The 16,375-nt window shown below is 50.8% G+C and overlaps 1 protein-coding gene across 1 annotated transcript in view; it reads right to left on the bottom strand.

Annotated features, from left to right (window-relative positions):
- SLC25A20 (solute carrier family 25 member 20) overlaps positions 1-12,797 on the bottom strand; it is a 32,639-nt gene extending 19,842 nt beyond the window's left edge. Inside the window, exons 1-4 of the mRNA XM_002713398.5 lie at positions 12,517-12,797; positions 8,158-8,250; positions 1,901-2,028; positions 36-126 (exon numbers count right to left, since the gene is read on the bottom strand). Coding sequence (XP_002713444.2) covers positions 36-126; positions 1,901-2,028; positions 8,158-8,250; positions 12,517-12,621 — 417 coding nt within the window. The 5' untranslated portion in view covers positions 12,622-12,797. The remainder of the gene's footprint in view (positions 1-35; positions 127-1,900; positions 2,029-8,157; positions 8,251-12,516) is intronic.
- Between the last annotated feature and the right edge of the window lie 3,578 nt (positions 12,798-16,375).

The following is a 16,375-nucleotide window of genomic DNA, read 5'->3' as shown; positions in this document are numbered from 1 at the left end:
AGAGCGAGCCACCTCCCCCCAGACCCCACCCTTACCTGCAACAGGCACTTGATCCGTTCTCCCGGGGTCATGATCCCTGTGGTGAATACACCAGATAACATCCCAGCCGCAAACAACTGGGGGTAACTGCATCGAAAACAAAACCAGAAGCAAATCCTTGTGACTAACCGCCAAGGACAGAGGCAATTCCAGCAAAAAGGATGATTTTGTAAGAAAAAAATGGGCACTTGAACTGGGTAGAAGGCCGGCTATAAATAAGTCAACGTGCTCCATTCTTCCTGGGATGCCCGAGTGGGGACAGTCTGCAGAACAGGACTTGTGTGTGTGCACAGGGGGCCATTAGGACACTCTATAACCACCTGGCGTCCTCTGCACCCCGCACACCATCCCTGGGAGGTAGCCGTGAGTGATGGACACTCCTGAGCTTCTACCCATGGCCCTGGTAATGTTCCTTTCCCAAATGGTAATGCTTCATCCCCAGATGCCATGCAGGACAGTGGACATGGCAGGGGGCAGGGGCAGGGTCCTGCGGGTCTCAGTCTTCGTTCAGACAGGAAGATGCTGCTCTGAGTATGACATAACGGTATGAGAACACAGGCATGGCCCTTGTACAGCTGTGAGCTGGCACACATGCCAAAGGATCCGGTGCCTCAGACAGGGCACACGGTCCACTAACAGCCTAACGCAGCTTCAAAACCATCTCTCGGCCGGCGCCGCAGCTCACTAGGCTAATCCTCCGCCTTGTGGCACCGGCACACCAGGTTCTAGTCCCGGTCAGGGCGCCAGATTCTGTCCCGGTTGCCCCTCTTCCAGGCCAGCTCTCTGCTGTGGCCAGGGAGCGCAGTGGAGGATGGCCCAGGTGCTTGGGCCCTGCACCCCATGGGAGACCAGGAAAAGCACCTGGCTCCTGCCATCGGATCAGCGCGGTGCGCCAGCCAGAGCGCGCCAGCCGCAGCGGCCATTGGAGGGTGAACCAACGGCAAAAGGAAGACCTTTCTCTCTGTCTCTCTCACTGTCCACTCTGCCTGTCAAAAAAAAAAAAAAAAAAAAAAAATCTCTCACATAGCCACAGCTGTTTACAGAAGCTGGCAAGGATTCCAGAAATACTTACATAGTCTTATGTTACGTCCTAGACCCTTGCTCAGGCTACCATGGACTTCTGTGGTGACAGAATAACCACATGGCATCCTAGGCTTCTTCCCTTGAGCTCCTGGATGCCAGGGTAGGCTGCCTGCAGTCCCTCCCAGGGCTGCTCACCTGCGCGGCTCAGTCTGAGGGCACCTTGTGATCCGACATGTCCACTCAGACTTCTCCTGCATCCTAAGAAGCCCCTCTGTTTTTATTAACTACTTTGTAATTCTGAGCTACACTTCTGATTCAGCTGCCTCTTCATGCCCAAATACAACTCCTTAAAGCTTATCTTACTGTAACAGAGAAACCAGTATCTGAAATCCTTATAGTCATGTTAAAATCATGTTCTAAAAATAAGGAAAACAAAAGATGGAACATACACTTCTCTCAACCAGCTGGTGGCAAACAAGGCGGCTGCTGTCACTATTACGGCACCAAAGACCAGGCACAGTCTAGACTCATATTTTAACATTCAGACCTCCCAATGCCCTGTGGCACTGGGATTGCTGATTTCCCCAGTCACAGACGTTACCCCCTAGAAAAAATCATGACAATCTGGTAAGGGCAGAGGCCAGGGCTTTCTTCTTCTTCTTCTTCCCTTTTGGTTGCTAAGACAAAGGAGACTCAGGTACCTCCTTGATGTGGAACTTCCTGGAGTCCATCTTGGAGCCCAGGAGTGTAGTCACTGCCTGTCCACCAGGGTCCTTCTGCTAGCCCGGTCACACCATCAGCAGAACAGGGCTAAGTGCTCCAGGCTGTAAGTACTCACCTGAGCACATCCTCTGGTCCTTTCTGTTGTAGTTTCTTCCCCAAACCAAATCCAAAGAAGCATACAGCAAACATGGGGGTGACCCCGATGATAGGGGCAGCCATGCCCCGATACAGCCCTGTGACACCCTGCAAGCAAGCACAGGAGCGGAAGCTGTTTACATACACCACCATGCTTCGGACCAAGACAAGGGATGCAGTGTGTCCTCTGACCTGTGCCTGCCTTCTTCTCCAAGGAAGGAGAGCTTTAATAAGGAAGAAAACCCACACACTCACCACATCTAACTGGACTTATACACTGTACAGAAACTGTAAATAGTTTCCATTCTGGAAGCCCTCTGTCAAAGTGGAGTAGAGCCTACCCTTTTACCTGGAAATCCTTGGTCTAGAAATGTATTCTAAGGAAAGAGATATGTAAAAACAAAGACATCGGGAATACACATAAGTCACTGAAGTTTTGGAACAAACTTAAATGCTACCAAATAGGGGATAAATTACATGAATTTCATATAGGAACTACTGTATAACTATGAAATCACATTTAACATGAGAAGACACCATTAAATGAAAAAGAAAAATAAGCAGACTACAAAACAGTATATACACACACACACACACACACACACACACACATATTTTTAAACAGGCAGAGTGGATAGTGAGAGAGAGAGACAGAGAGGCCTCCAATGGCCACCACGGCTGGCGCACTGCGGCCAGCACACCGCGCTGATCCGAAGCCAGGAGCCAGGTGCTTCTCCTGGTCTCCCATGGGGTGCAGGGCTCAAGCACTTGGGCCATCCTCCACTGCCTTCCAGGGCCACAGCAGAGAGCTGGCCTGGAAGAGGGGCAACCGGGAAAGAATCTGGCGCCCCGACCGGGACTAGAACCCGGTGTGCCAGCGCCGCTAGGTGGAGGATTAGCCTATTGAGCCACGGCGCCGGCCACACATATATATATAAACAGTATATACAATGTGATGTGAATTCCTTGGGCTGAGATACAAATGATTAGAAATTTTGGGGTTGGCGTTGTGGCATAGTGGGTGAAGCCACCGCCTGCAGTGCCAGCATCCCATGTGGGCGCTGGTTCAGGTCCCAGCTGCTCCACTTCCGATCCAGCTCTCTGCTGTGGCCTGGGAGGGAAGTGGAAGACGGCCCGAGTGCTTGGGCCCCAGCACGTGCACAGGGAACATGGAGGAAGCTCCTGGCTCTTGACTTTGGATCAGCGCAGCTCTAGCCGTTGTGGCCAACTAGGGAGTGAACCGGCAGATGGAGGACCTCTCTTTCTCTCTCTGTGTAACTCTGACTTTCAAATAAATAAATAAATCTTTTAAAAAAAATTTGAGGGTGGCGCAGTGGGTTAAAGCCCTGGCCCGAAGCACCAGCATCCCATGTTGCCGCCGGTTCTAGTCCTGGCTGCTCCTCTTCTGATCCAGCTCTCTGCTGCGGCCTGGGAAAGCAGTGGAAGATGGCCCGAGTCCTTGGGCCCCTGCACCCACGTGGGAGACCCAGAAGAAGCTCCTGGCTCCTGGCTTCAGCCTGCCCCTGCAATGGCTATTGTATCTGGGGAGCAAAGCAGCAGATGGAAGATCTCTTTCTCTCTGTGTCTCACCATCTCCCTGTGTAACTCTGACTTTAAAATTAAAAAAATTTAAAAATTTTTTTGTACTTTCTAGACATTAAGTTGCAATTTTTGTTAGACCTAAACATATATTTTTAGCTGTACAGTTTAGCAATGACAGTGGCTATGCAGTAGCCAATCAATCATTACAAAGACAAACAGAGGCAGTAACAGAGGTCGTAAACCAAGGAAAAGGCAGATGAGGCACCTGCCAGGGCAGGGGTCTAGTCCAAGAGAGATGGAGCACGTGCCCAGGACGGCACTGGGCATCCACAGGAGAGTAAGAAGACAGAGGACTCCAGGAGGGAGGTTCCCAAGAAAAACAGAGCAAAACCACACACACTGAAACAACAAAAAGTGACTGTTTAGGCAGTGTGGCGCGCCAAACAGAAAGGTACTTTACAGAATAACAGACAGCAAGTCAAAGAAAAGCACACCAGAAATCAACGCAACTGTTAACCCAACTCCTGGGGCAACAAAATGCTGCACAAGGAGTAAAGTCCTAGTACCTTAGCTGACAAAGATACAAAATAGATGAACATACATATGATTAAGAGAAATAAATCAAGTTTTAACCATGAAAACAGTGAATTGGATTAAAGCACAAAGTGTGACAAAATAACATGGAGGGCAGGGTGGAGAGGACTTGGCACTGTAAGATGTATTAATAGGTTAAGCCACTGCTTGTGACTGCCTGCAACCCATATTGGAATTCTGGTTCAAGTCCCAGCTGCTCCGCTTCCAGCTTCCTGCTAAGACATCCTTGAAGGCAGCAGATGATAGCCTAAGTACTATCTGGACTCCTGCCACCGAGGTGGGAGATTCTGGATGGAGCTCCTGGCTCCTGGCTTCAGCCAGATCCAGCTCTATCCATTGCAGTCTAGGGAGTGAACCAATGGATGGAAGATCTCTCTCTTTTTCTGGGTCATTCTGCTGTTTAAGTAGATGAAAATAAACATTTTCTTTAAAAAAAGTTAAAATAATCTACAAAAACAGGTAGCTAAAACACATAAAAGCACATAAAACAGAACAATAACTGTGCGTTGTACAGATAGGCAGACAGCATAAACAATTCAAAGAGGTAAAAGTTGTTGCCTCCAGAGGGGAAGGAATACAGATCACTTTGTTACTTTGCTATAAAGCCTGTCCTAACAAGGCACGTGTCTACATAACTTTAGCATAAAATAAATGCTTAAAAGAAAAATGCTTTCATATATTTATTAACCATTATTTGCTTTTATCTGACCATCTGTTTTTATTCATTCTTCATTATGGGTTCTTTATATAGTCTATCACCATGTTTCAATATTGTCCCAAGTTTATTCTTTGTCTTTTAATGGCATTATGACTGTTAAAATACTTTTTACTGTTAAAAAAAAGTAATGCTTTCAATGTTTTTTCCCTTAAGTCTTCTATTACTGTATGTTTTAATATGAAATGTTTAACCAAAAAAAGGTTAAAGTTGCTCCTTATAGAGGACAAACAGGATGGAGAAACTGCCCCACAGCAGACCCTGGGCATCTGCACCTTTCTACACCCAAAGGGGCACAACTGTACCTCCCAAAACCTGCAGGGGCCACACACTGGTCCAGGCTGCAGGTGGACTCACCAAGCACCAGTGCAGAGGCAGTACACAGGAAAAGGACAGAGACACTTAAAAGCAGCTTCCAACAACTCTGCACATGGGCTGAGAAGGATGTCAAGGTCCTGAGGAGCCAGGATCGGACCTCCTGACACTCCCTTCTCCTGGACCGGCCACTCCGTTGCATGCATCAGCCAGGGCCCTTGCCTGATGGGCCCAGAAAGCAGGGAGCTCAGTCTGGCACAGAAACAACGAGGAACAGAGAGTTGACTCCAAATTTTCTCCCCCACTGCAACTTCTCAGTGTAGTACTCCTTACACCTATCACCATGGTGCCTTCAAATAGTCTGCCTTACAATCTTTTTTTTTTTTTTTTTTTTGACAGGCAGAGTGGACAGTGAGAGAGAGAGACAGAGAGAAAGGTCTTCCTTTGCCGTTGGTTCACCCTCCAATGGCCGCCGCAGCCGCCGCGCTGATCCGATGGCAGGAGCCAGGAGCCAGGTGCTTTTCCTGGTCTCCCATGGGGTGCAGGGCCCAAGCATCTGGGCCATCCTCCACTGCACTCTCTGGCCACAGCAGAGAGCTGGCCTGGAAGAGGGGCAACCGGGACAGAATCCGGCGCCCCAACCGGGGCTAGAACCTGGTGTGCCGGCGCCGCTAGGCGGAGGATTAGCCTAGTGAGCCGCGGCGCTGGCCTCAGATAAATAAATCTTAAGAAAAAAAAAGGTCCTTGCCACGTTGAATAGGCTTCCTTATTCCGTATGTGTTCATATGCTGGCCTTTTGTTTTGTTTAAGATTGTAAGGCAGGGCCGGCGCCGCGGCTCACTAGGCTAATCCTCCGCCTTGCGGCGCCGGCACACCGGGTTCTAGTCCCGGTTGGGGCGCCGGATTCTGTCCCGGTTGCCCCTCTTCCAGGCCAGCTCTCTGCTGTGGCCAGAGAGTGCAGTGGAGGATGGCCCAGGTGCTTGGGCCCTGCACCCCATGGGAGACCAGGAAAAGCACCTGGCTCCTGGCTCCTGCCATCGGATCAGCATGGTGCGCCAGCCGCAGCGCGCCGACCGCGGCGGCCATTGGAGGGTGAACCAACGGCAAAGGGAAGACCTTTCTCTCTGTCTCTCTCTCTCACTGTCCACTCTGCCTGTCAAAAAAAAAAAAAAAAAAAAAGATTTATTTATCTGGGCCAGTGCGCAGCTCACTACGCTAATCCTCTGCCTGCGGCACCGACACAATGGGTTCTAGTCCCACTCGGGGTGCCAGAATCTATCCCAGTTGTCCCTCTTCCAGTCCAGCTCTCTGCTGCGGCCCAGGAGTGCAGTAGAGGATGGCCCAGGTCCTTGGGCCTGCACCCACATGGGAGACCAGGAGAAGCACCTGGTTCCTGGCTTTGGATCAGCGCGGTGTGCCGGCCGTAGCAGCCATTGGAGGGTGAACCAACAGTAAAGGAAGACCTTTCTCTCTGTCTCTCTCTCTCACTGTCCACTCTGCCTGTCAAAAATAAAAAATAAAATAAAATAAAATATTTATTTATCTGAAAGAGTTACAGAGAGAAGGGGAGCAACAGAGAGAGAGAGAAATCTTCCATCTGCTGGTTCACTCCCAAGATGGCCACAACTGCGACCACTGTGCCAGGCTGAAGCCAAGGAGCCAAGAGCTTCATTTGGGTCTCCCATGTGGGTAGCAGGGGACCAAACACTGCTTTTCCCAGACCATTAGCAGGAAGCTAGATGGAAGTGGAGCAGCAGGAACTTGAACCCGAGCCCATATGGGATACCGATGTTGCAGGTGGTGGCTTTATCAGATACCCCACAATGCTGGTCTAGAAACTGGGTTTATACAAGCTATACTCACCAGGCCCCCAGTACCTAGCACAGTGTCTAACCCCTACATGGCACTCAATAATGTTTGCTGGCCTAGAGGTATGTAAACCTGTCTCTCTTCCGTAAGGTCAGAGTACTCTGAGCAGACCTGAGCCTGGAGCCTCCATGAGACTCCACCCTGCACAGCGAGATGTCAGGAAGAGGGCCTTAAAGAGAGGGAAGCATCACGCCACTGAAGTAGAACTGGCTGAACCCCAGGCCCACCTTCTATACCTGCAGGAACCCTGGGAACGTCTCCAGAGCTGAGCCAGCACTCACCAGCACTCCATTTTTATCCAGGTGACACTTACTGCTCAATTTCTACATATTTAACAGTGGTTTTCTGTTTAAGAGATTTCAGAAAGCAAAGCAAACATTCTTAATGAGGTCATTTTATGCATGTGCTAATGAAGTGAGCAATAAATATCACTAATACATAATACTTTAAAAAATCATATTTTCACTATTAAAAATATGAAAAAAATGTAATCAAATACCTCTAAGCCAATTTAGGGGCTGGCATTGTGGTGTAGCAGGTTAAGCCTGCGCCTACGATGCCAGCATCCCATATGGGCATCGGTCAGAGACCGGCCTGCTCCACTTCTGATCCAGCTCCCTGCTAATGTATCTGGGAAAAGAGTAAAAGATGGCCCAAATGCTTGGGCCCCTGTATCCACATGGGTTCCTGGCTTTTGTCTGGCTCAGCCCAGGCCATTGCGCCCATTTGGAGAGAGCCAGCAGATGGAAGATCTCTCTCACTCTGTCTCCCCTACTATCTCTGTAACTCTGCCTTCCAGATAAATTTTAAAAATAAACCTTATTTTTAAAAAGCCAATTTAATGTCCCTGTCTAGGGCTTGAAGACTCTGCTGGCCTCTCTCCAAGACTGGCTGACTTTTCCTCTAGATTTCACACACACTCTGATGCAGATCCTGGTTGAAGTGATTGATCTAGAAGTGCATTTTGCGCATTTCACGTCTACAATTATTCCTTACTAATTCCCTGTAATTTAAATTCTGTCTTCCAAACGGCAGAACCATTTTATTTGCCTTGGCCATCTGTATAAAACAGTAGCCGGAACCATCAAACACTCCAGAGTGGATGATAACAGGAGGACACAGGTGACACCACAAGGGAGGGGCAGCTGTGCGATACATCTCCAGCAGAATCACAGCAAGTTTGGGAGCACCAGACACCATACCTCTCTAATAAGGGTCTTCCGGAAACAGTCAATGGTCCCAGAGTACATGGGAGGCTGTCCAGGCAAACTGGGTGGTTGTGTCTGCAGTCGGACCTGAAATCAAAAGTTAAAATACAGTTACCAAGGCCAGTGTTGCAGTGCTTGTGATGTTGATATCCCATAATAAGAGCTACTCCACTTCTGATCTAGCTTCCTGCTAATGAGCCTGGGAAGGTAGCAGAAGATGGCCCAAGTGCTTGGGCTCCTACCACCCATGTGGAGAACCACAATGGAGCTCCTGGCTCCTGCCTTCAGCCTAGCTGTTGCAGTCATTTGGGGAGTGAGCCACCAGATGCATGATCTCTCTCTCTCTCTCTGTCACTCTTTAAAGTAGTACATACGTTTTATATATAAAGTCACCTACTAGAATCAGAACTGCCTGTCAGCAGCCATGTCCAAACTGTCTACCAAACAGAACAGTGAAACCTGAACATCTCATCTATATATCTATATATGTCTTCAGGATTTACTTAATCTGCTGGATTCAGACTTCTCTTTCATTAGTATTTCATTCCTTTTTTAGTGGGAAATAATATCCCATTGTATAAAATTACCACCTTTTATATACATTCATCAATCAATAGGCCTTTGTGATTTTCTCACTTTGATTATTATGAATACTGATATAAACAACTATATATAAGTTTTGTGTAGATATATATTTTCTTTTTTAAAAATTAATCATTTATTTGAGAGGCAGAGTTAGAGATGTAGAGAGAAATCTTCCATCCACTATTTCACTGCCCAAATGGCTGTAATGGCCAGAGCTGGGTAGAACCAAAGCCAGGAGCCAGGAGCTTCTTCTGGGTCTCTCATATGGGTGCAGGAGCCCAAGCACCTGGGCCATCCTCTGCTGTTTTCCTAGGCACATTAGCAGGGAGGTGGATCAGAAGTAAAGCAGCTAAGATCCGAATCCGTGCCTGTATGGGATGCTGGCACTGGAGACAGCAGCTTTCCCCACTATGCCACAGCCCCCTGGATATATATTTTCAAGTTTATCAGTACTATATTAAGGCTTTCCAAGGAAACAGAACTAACCCTGTGTGTTTATTTTATAAGCAATTGGCTCATGGAGTTACAGAAGCTGAGAAATCTAAAGACCTGCAGTTAGTAAGCCAGAGACTCAGGAAGAGCCAACTTTCAAGTGTGGAAGCAAGCAAAGACTGGATGTCTCGGCTCAAGCAGCCAGGGAAGTTGGACGGGTCAGCCTCTTATCCTAGCCAGGCCTTTAACTGATCGGAGAAGGGTCACCTACGTTAGGGAGGACAGTCTGCTCTTTTCAGATGGTTACTATCCAAAATATCCTCCCAGACACACCCAGAACAATGTGTAACCAAATACGGGGGTGCCTTGTGGCCCGATCAAGTTGACACATAAAATTAAGCAACACAGATCCAGAACTGTGGTACAGCCGGTAAAGCCATTGCCTGTGGCTCCAGCATCTACATGGGCACCAGTTTGAGTCCAGGCTGCTCCACTTCCAATCCAGCTCCCTGCTAATGCACCTGAGAAAACAAATGCTTGGGCCCCTGCACCCACCTGGGAACTTTGAAAGCTCCTGGCTCCTGGCTTTGGATTGGCCCCATTTGAGACACTGTAGCCCTTCCGGAAGTGAACCAGCAGGTGGAAACTCACTCTCTGTAATTCTACCTTTCAAATAAATAAATCTTTAAAAACCTTTAAGCATCACAAGCATTTTATCTATGTAGAATTTCTTGGCCATATGTTAACTCTCTTTAGGCTTCTGAGGAACTACCAGACTGCTTTAAAAGTGGTTTACGTTCTCACCAGCAGTGCGTAGAAGGTTCCACTTTCTCCACATTCTCATTAACACGTGTTATTATCTGTCTCTATTATAGGCATCATGATGGGTGTGACGTGGCATCTCATGGTGATTATGATTTGCATTTTCATCATGGGTAGTGATGTTGAACATTTTTTCATGTGCTTCTTGTCCATTTGTATATCTTTTTTGGAGAAATGTCTATTTAGGTTCTTTCCCTATTTTCAATTAGCTACTATCCAGACTAAAATATGAGAGATTTGAGCCAGACTACCCACACAAGCTGCTCCCCAAAACCAATCCAGCCTTCTGCCAATGCCCACCCTGGGAGGCTGCAGGTGACAGCTCACGTCGTCCCTGCCTCCTACCTGGGAGACCAGGATTGCATCCACCCTGCTGGCTTAGGCCTGCATACATTTGGGAGTGAACCAGTGAATGGACAATCTCTCTGTGTATGTTTCTCCCTGAATTTCAAATAAATAAATAGAATGTTATAAATATCCAAATGGTCTTTGGCAGAAAAAGGGTTCCCCACCCCTGATCTGGGCAGTGGAGGTGAACACAAGTCTATGGGGTTTTTGGGATGCAACAGAACTGTCCAGAAGCTACCATTGCTTTATGGCCAAAATTCCTTGTACTGGCCTTCAGATCCTCGGTCAGGCCCCAACGTGCAAGCCCACACTTGCCTTTAACTCCTGCCCTGCAGTCAAAAAGCACGTGTTTGATGCAAACTTAATCCCTGACGCTACAGTACTGGGAGGTGGGGCTTAGTGGGAGGTGTTTGGGCCGTGAATGGATTGATGCCAACTACAAAAGGTCCTTGGGCTTCAACTGGGTTTCTCGTCCTCTCACCCTCTCTTGCCCTTCCACTTTCTGCCATGGGATGACACAGCACCAAGGCCCTCTCCAGATGTGGGTCCCTGAATCCTGGACATCCCATCTGTGAGAACTGTAAGAAAGAAACCTCTCTTCTTTATTAATTATCCAGTCTCTAGCATTCTGCTACTGCAGCATACAAAGGGCTAAAATACTCTCCTGTGTCAGACTGTCTGGGTCTCCCTTCTTTTCTGGTCAGGGCTCAGCCGGCCCTTCAATGTGGGCCCTATGCCACCTTCCAGGGTCTTCCTGTCCCACAGCTTGGGAGTGCTGAGCTCTGGGCTCCACGAGCCTCATGGGCCATGGCTCAGTCACATGAAATCTCCAAAAGTACTTCAAGGTCAGGCTTTGGCTGGAGCCCGCCTAGCTCTCTGAGGCAAAGGGACAGCAGCCAGCAATGTGTGGTTTGGGTTTACACTAAAAAGAGGCTTTCTGGTTATTAAATATGCCAGTGAGCATTTTCAGTCAATTACAATTCAGTCCAGAGGTCACTGGGCTCCTCCTGGGAGTAACAGCAAGGGCACCAGTATACAGAGATAGGAGTAACATTCGTATCAGGCAGCAAATAAGGGTTTTATTCTTTTTAGTAATACGTCCCAGACACCGAGAACTAAGACCTCTGCATCACAGCCCAGCAGCAGTAAGAGACAACAGACAACAGTGCTACTTGGAATGACCACTGTCAAGGAGGCACTCACACACACAGCACTTGCCACCAGCAGAATCAACATCTGATCTCACGTTGCACAATGCCCTAACCAGCCCAACTCCTTTAACCCTGCTCTTGCTATAGAATGGACCCAGTATGAGCTCTGCCCCAGAGCAGCTCCTCTGTTGGAGCAATGGCAGCAGAGTTTGCTAAGTCTGCCAAAAGAAAGGACCCACGAAACGACTTCCCTGCGGGGGGAAGTGGAATCAGCATCCTATCAAGGCCCTCCGCCCGGCTGATCTGTCAGACTAACACCTGCTCCACACCCGCCCACCCCATCAGGACTGCTCAGCTTCCTTCTAGTCTGCATGCAGAAATACGACTAGCCACCCAGGCTGAAGTGTCAAAGGCTGAGCCACGGGACTCGGACTTTGGTCTCCACCAAGGCCTCGCTGGAAGGTTGCAAAGGGAAGACCTGGGAGCTGTGACCGGCGGCCTGGCCTTACTTTCCTTGTACGGGGCTTAGTCATTGAGGGCATCGTCCCTGATGCCTCTGCCCAGAAAGCTGAGCAGGCTACCTTGGGTGAGTCCCGGAATTCCCTCTCCAGGCCAGAGAGGTGTGAGCCACAGGGCTGGAGCCCTCTGACCCCGGAGACGTCTCCAGAGCGCCCAAGCCTGTCTTTAGCTGTCTTTACGAGGGCCGAGTTTCAGCTTTGATGACAGTGCCAGGGCTGTCTGAAATCAGAGCTTCGGGGAGATGCTTGCCCACCTCCACAAAACCAGTGCCGGGCGGACTGCGGGTCCGGGAGTTTCAGTCGCAACTCTTTGCGCCTTCCACTCTGGGCCGCGTCCCCGGCGTCCCCGGCGTCCCCGCCGTCCCCGCCGCTGAGAGCGGCTCGCGCGCGCACACAAGACCCCACTGGTGTCCGCGGTGCGCGCCTCGCGGGGGACCCTGCTGTCTGCGTCCCGCCCCGGCCTCCTCCCCCAGACCCGCGTCCCGGCTCCCCCGCACCTTGACCGTGTCCAGGGGGTGCCCCACGAACACGAGGCACACGCCGCCGAAGCCGCCGGCCAGGAAGTTCTTGAGCGGGCTGATGGGCTTCGGCTGCTCGGCCATGGCCAGTCCGTCAGTCAGCGCCTGTCCGTTCCCAGCCGTCCCGCTCCGCTGCCCGGGCTGCAGCGCCGGCGCCGCCGACCTTTCACCCACTTCGGGGTGGGCGGGGCACCAACCCGGAGCAGGTCGGGAGGACGGCCCAGGCGGCCCTGCCCCTGCTTCCGCCGGGGGTGCTTCCGGCATCGGCCCCGCCCCCGATGGGCGTGGCTAGCCCCACTGCGGGAGGGGCGGGGTTCAGGAGTGCCGGCTGATGGACTTAATCCTCCAGGAAGTCTTCCCGGGTTTACTTGTCTTCTTCTTCCGGTTCTCGTGCTTGCATGCCCTCCACAGAGGTTGACAACTCCCTGCTAAGTTCCGAGCGCTCTTTTAGGTGCTAGAGGGACGGCTGGCAGCACAGCACACAGGAGCTCACCGATCATAAGAGGGATACTGCAAGGTGTCCGGCGGGTAACAAATCTTCCCAGGCAGACGAATCAATAAATTCAAAGGTTTTTATTGGGATTCCGCTCCCGGGCGAGGTTCCCCGGTCCCGGTTCCCCGGTCCCAACAGAGCAACAGAGCGGGGGCCCGGGGAAGTCGCGCGTCAGAGATTGGGAGGGCTCCTTTTATAGATTCAGGGCATGGGGGTTAAAGGTTGAGGCAGGTCTGATCCTCATTGGTTGACCTTCAGGCACCCGCAGGGACCTTGACAAGGACTTTTCTTCCCCACAAGTACAGGTAGGGGCCTCTCCATTCCCGGAAGTGTAGGCCTTCCTTCCATGCGGATCCCAAAGCTTCCAGATACGTCGATGAAAAGTGCACAGTGTGTCAAATGGTAAAAGCTGCCATGGAGAAAAACAAACCCAGGAAGAAAGTTAAAGGGGGTGTGTGTGTGTGTGGAAAGTGGTATGAAATGTTAATTACTGCAGTAAGGGACTGTCTCACTGAGAAGGTGACAGCCCAGCTCCTACATACGGGTCAAAGGGAGAGGGGCCGTCCAGGCAGGGGAGACGAAAACAAGACGTCCTGAGATGCTGTGTGCCTGCTGGAGAAGCCGCAGGCCCCTAAGGAGGCCAGAGGCAATGGCGGTATATCAAGAAGGGCTTTGTGCGTCACCGTGAGGTCTCAGTCTCCCACCACGTGATGGGGAGCTGGAAGGATTTTTTTTTTTTTTTTTTTTTGACAGGCAGAGTGGACAGTGAGAGAGAGAGAGACAGAGAGAAAGGTCTTCCTTTTGCCGTTGGTTCACCCTCCAATGGCTGCCGCGGCCGGCGCGCTGCGCTGATCCGATGGCAGGAGCCAGGTGCTTTTCCTGGTCTCCCATGGGGTGCAGGGCCCAAGCACCTGGGCCATCCTCCACTGCACTCCCTGGCCACAGCAGAGAGCTGGCCTGGAAGAGGGGCAACCGGGACAGAATCCGGCGCCCCGACCGGGACTAGAACCCGGTGTGCTGGCGCCGCTAGGCGGAGGATTAGCCTAGTGAGCCGCGGCGCCGGCAGCTGGAAGGATTTTAAGCACACTGGTGACATGATCAGATTTGCTTTAGAAAAAATCTTTGGATGAGTGAATTTTTAAGGGGAGAGACTGAGGGCAGGGAGACAGGTAAGAGCAAATTCCAGGGCTGGTGTTGTGGCACAGCAGTTAAACTGCTGCCTGCTGCCCTGACTTTCTCTGTGGGCACCAGTTCAAGTCTGGGCTACTTCACTTCCGATCCAGCTCTCTGCTGTGGCCTGGGAAAGCAGGGGAAGATGGCCCAAGGGCTTGGGCCCCTGCATCTGCGTGGGAGACCTGGATGGAATTCTTGGCTCCTGCCTTCACCCTGGCCCAGCCCTGGCCCTTGCCACCACCTGCAGTGCTGGCTTCCATATGGGCGCCGGTTCGAGTCCCGGCTGCTCCACTTCTGATCCAGCTCTCTGCTATGGCCTGGGAAAACAGTGGAAGATGGCCCAAGTGCACCTGCATGGGAGACCTGGAAGAAGCTCCTGACTCCTAGCTGCAGCCCTCTTTCTCTCTCTGCCTCTGTCTCTCTGTAACTCTGCCTTTCAAATAAATAAGTAAAATCTTAAAAATAAAAAGAAAGGGGGGGGGGTGAATTTATAGCACTCCAGGCAAGGGGCAGGAAGTTACAGAAGGGCGGCGGCAAAGGAGCTAGGGCCCTAGAATGGTGACCAGGACAGCTGCAGCAGTAGTCAGTTTCAGACTCACTGCACTTAGGGTGCCCATGGCACACCTGGGAACATCTTGCCAGCACAAATATACTGTTTGGGGGGGGGGGTTATGGAGGGAAAAGCCACGATAATCCAAAAGTTGTACTTTCAAAATTTATATTTATTATATAAAAGTTTCTGAAAGCCGGCGCCGCGGCTCACTAGGCTAATCCTCCGCCTAGCGGCGCCGGCACACCGGGTTCTAGTCCCGGTCGGGGCGCCGGATTCTGTCCCGGTTGCCCCTCTTCCAGGCCAGCCCTCTGCTGTGGCCAGGGAGTGCAGTGGAGGATGGCCCAGGTGCTTGGGCCCTGCACCCCATGGGAGACCAGGAAAAGCACCTGGCTCCTGGCTCCTGCCATCGGATCAGCGCGGTGCGCCGGCCGCAGCGCGCCGGCCGCGGCGGCCATTGGAGGGTGAACCAACGGCAAAAGGAAGACCTTTCTCTCTGTCTCTCTCTCACTGTCCACTCTGCCTGTCAAAAAAGAAAAAAAAAAAAAGTTTCTGAAAAAAAGTGAAAATCTTCCACTAGATATCTATTATTAAATTTTAACTAATTTTAAAATTAAAAAATGTATTACTGCCAAATATATATATATATATATATATATACACACTGTTTAGGAAGCAGGAGAGGGACAGCGCTGTGGTGTATCAAGTTAAGCCACGGCCTGCAATGCCAGCATCCCACATGGGTGCCAGTTCAACTCCCAGCTGCTCCACTTCCAATTCAGTTCCCTGATAATGGCCTGGGAAAGCAATGGAAGATGGCCCAAGGGCTTGGGCCTCTGCACCCACATGGGAGACCTGGCTGAGGCTTCTGGCTCCTGGCTTCTGCCTGGCCCAGCCCTGGATGTTGCAACCAGCAATAGTGACCTAGCAGATGAAAGATCTCTCTATATCTACCTATCTATCTATCTATCTATCTATCTATCTGTCTCTTCCTCTCTCTCTAACTCTGACTTTAGAATAAATAAATATTTTCCAGAACAGAGAAGGCTGGTGTGGGAAGCAGGGAAGGTTTCACCGGCAGAGGGTTATCCAGCCCCAAGAAGACTGTCCAGGGGAGCAGACGAGGAAGAATCCACAAAGCAGAGGTGCTGCTAGACTTTCAGAGGAAAAGAAGAGAAAAAGAGAGAAGAGGGCCTTAGACTCCAAGGAACAAAAGGGCCAATGCCGGCCGAAGTGAAGGAGTTTTGCGCTCTCCTTGGGCTTGAGTATTGGTCGTTGGTGACATTTGGGAAAAGCTGGCCCCAGGTGTTGATGGAGGGAGATTGGAACCCAGTGGGCAGTCGGCAGGATGGCAGAAAAGAGGACAGGAGAGTGGGGGAGAAGAGTTCCACGTTTGCCTGAGCCGGGACAGAGGCTGTGGGAACAAGGTGCGGCAGGGAGGACATCGCCCCCAAGGTAGGGGCTGGGGCAGAGGGGCCGGGAGGACGGCTGGGCTGCTGTGGTCCGCCTCACTCAGAGCTTCTTCCCATCGCAGATCCTGTGGCTCGGCCTGACTCCAAAGTTCTGGAGTTGAGCCTTGGCACAAGAGTACTGCAAGCTCTGTGGGTGAGTCTGACGAGCAC

The sequence above is a fragment of the Oryctolagus cuniculus genome, chromosome 10 (genome assembly GCF_964237555.1).
Source record: "Oryctolagus cuniculus chromosome 10, mOryCun1.1, whole genome shotgun sequence".
Classification (NCBI taxonomy): Eukaryota; Metazoa; Chordata; class Mammalia; order Lagomorpha; family Leporidae; genus Oryctolagus; species Oryctolagus cuniculus.
Note: the sequence above shows the minus strand (reverse complement) of the source record. Positions and strands in the feature narration are given on the sequence as shown.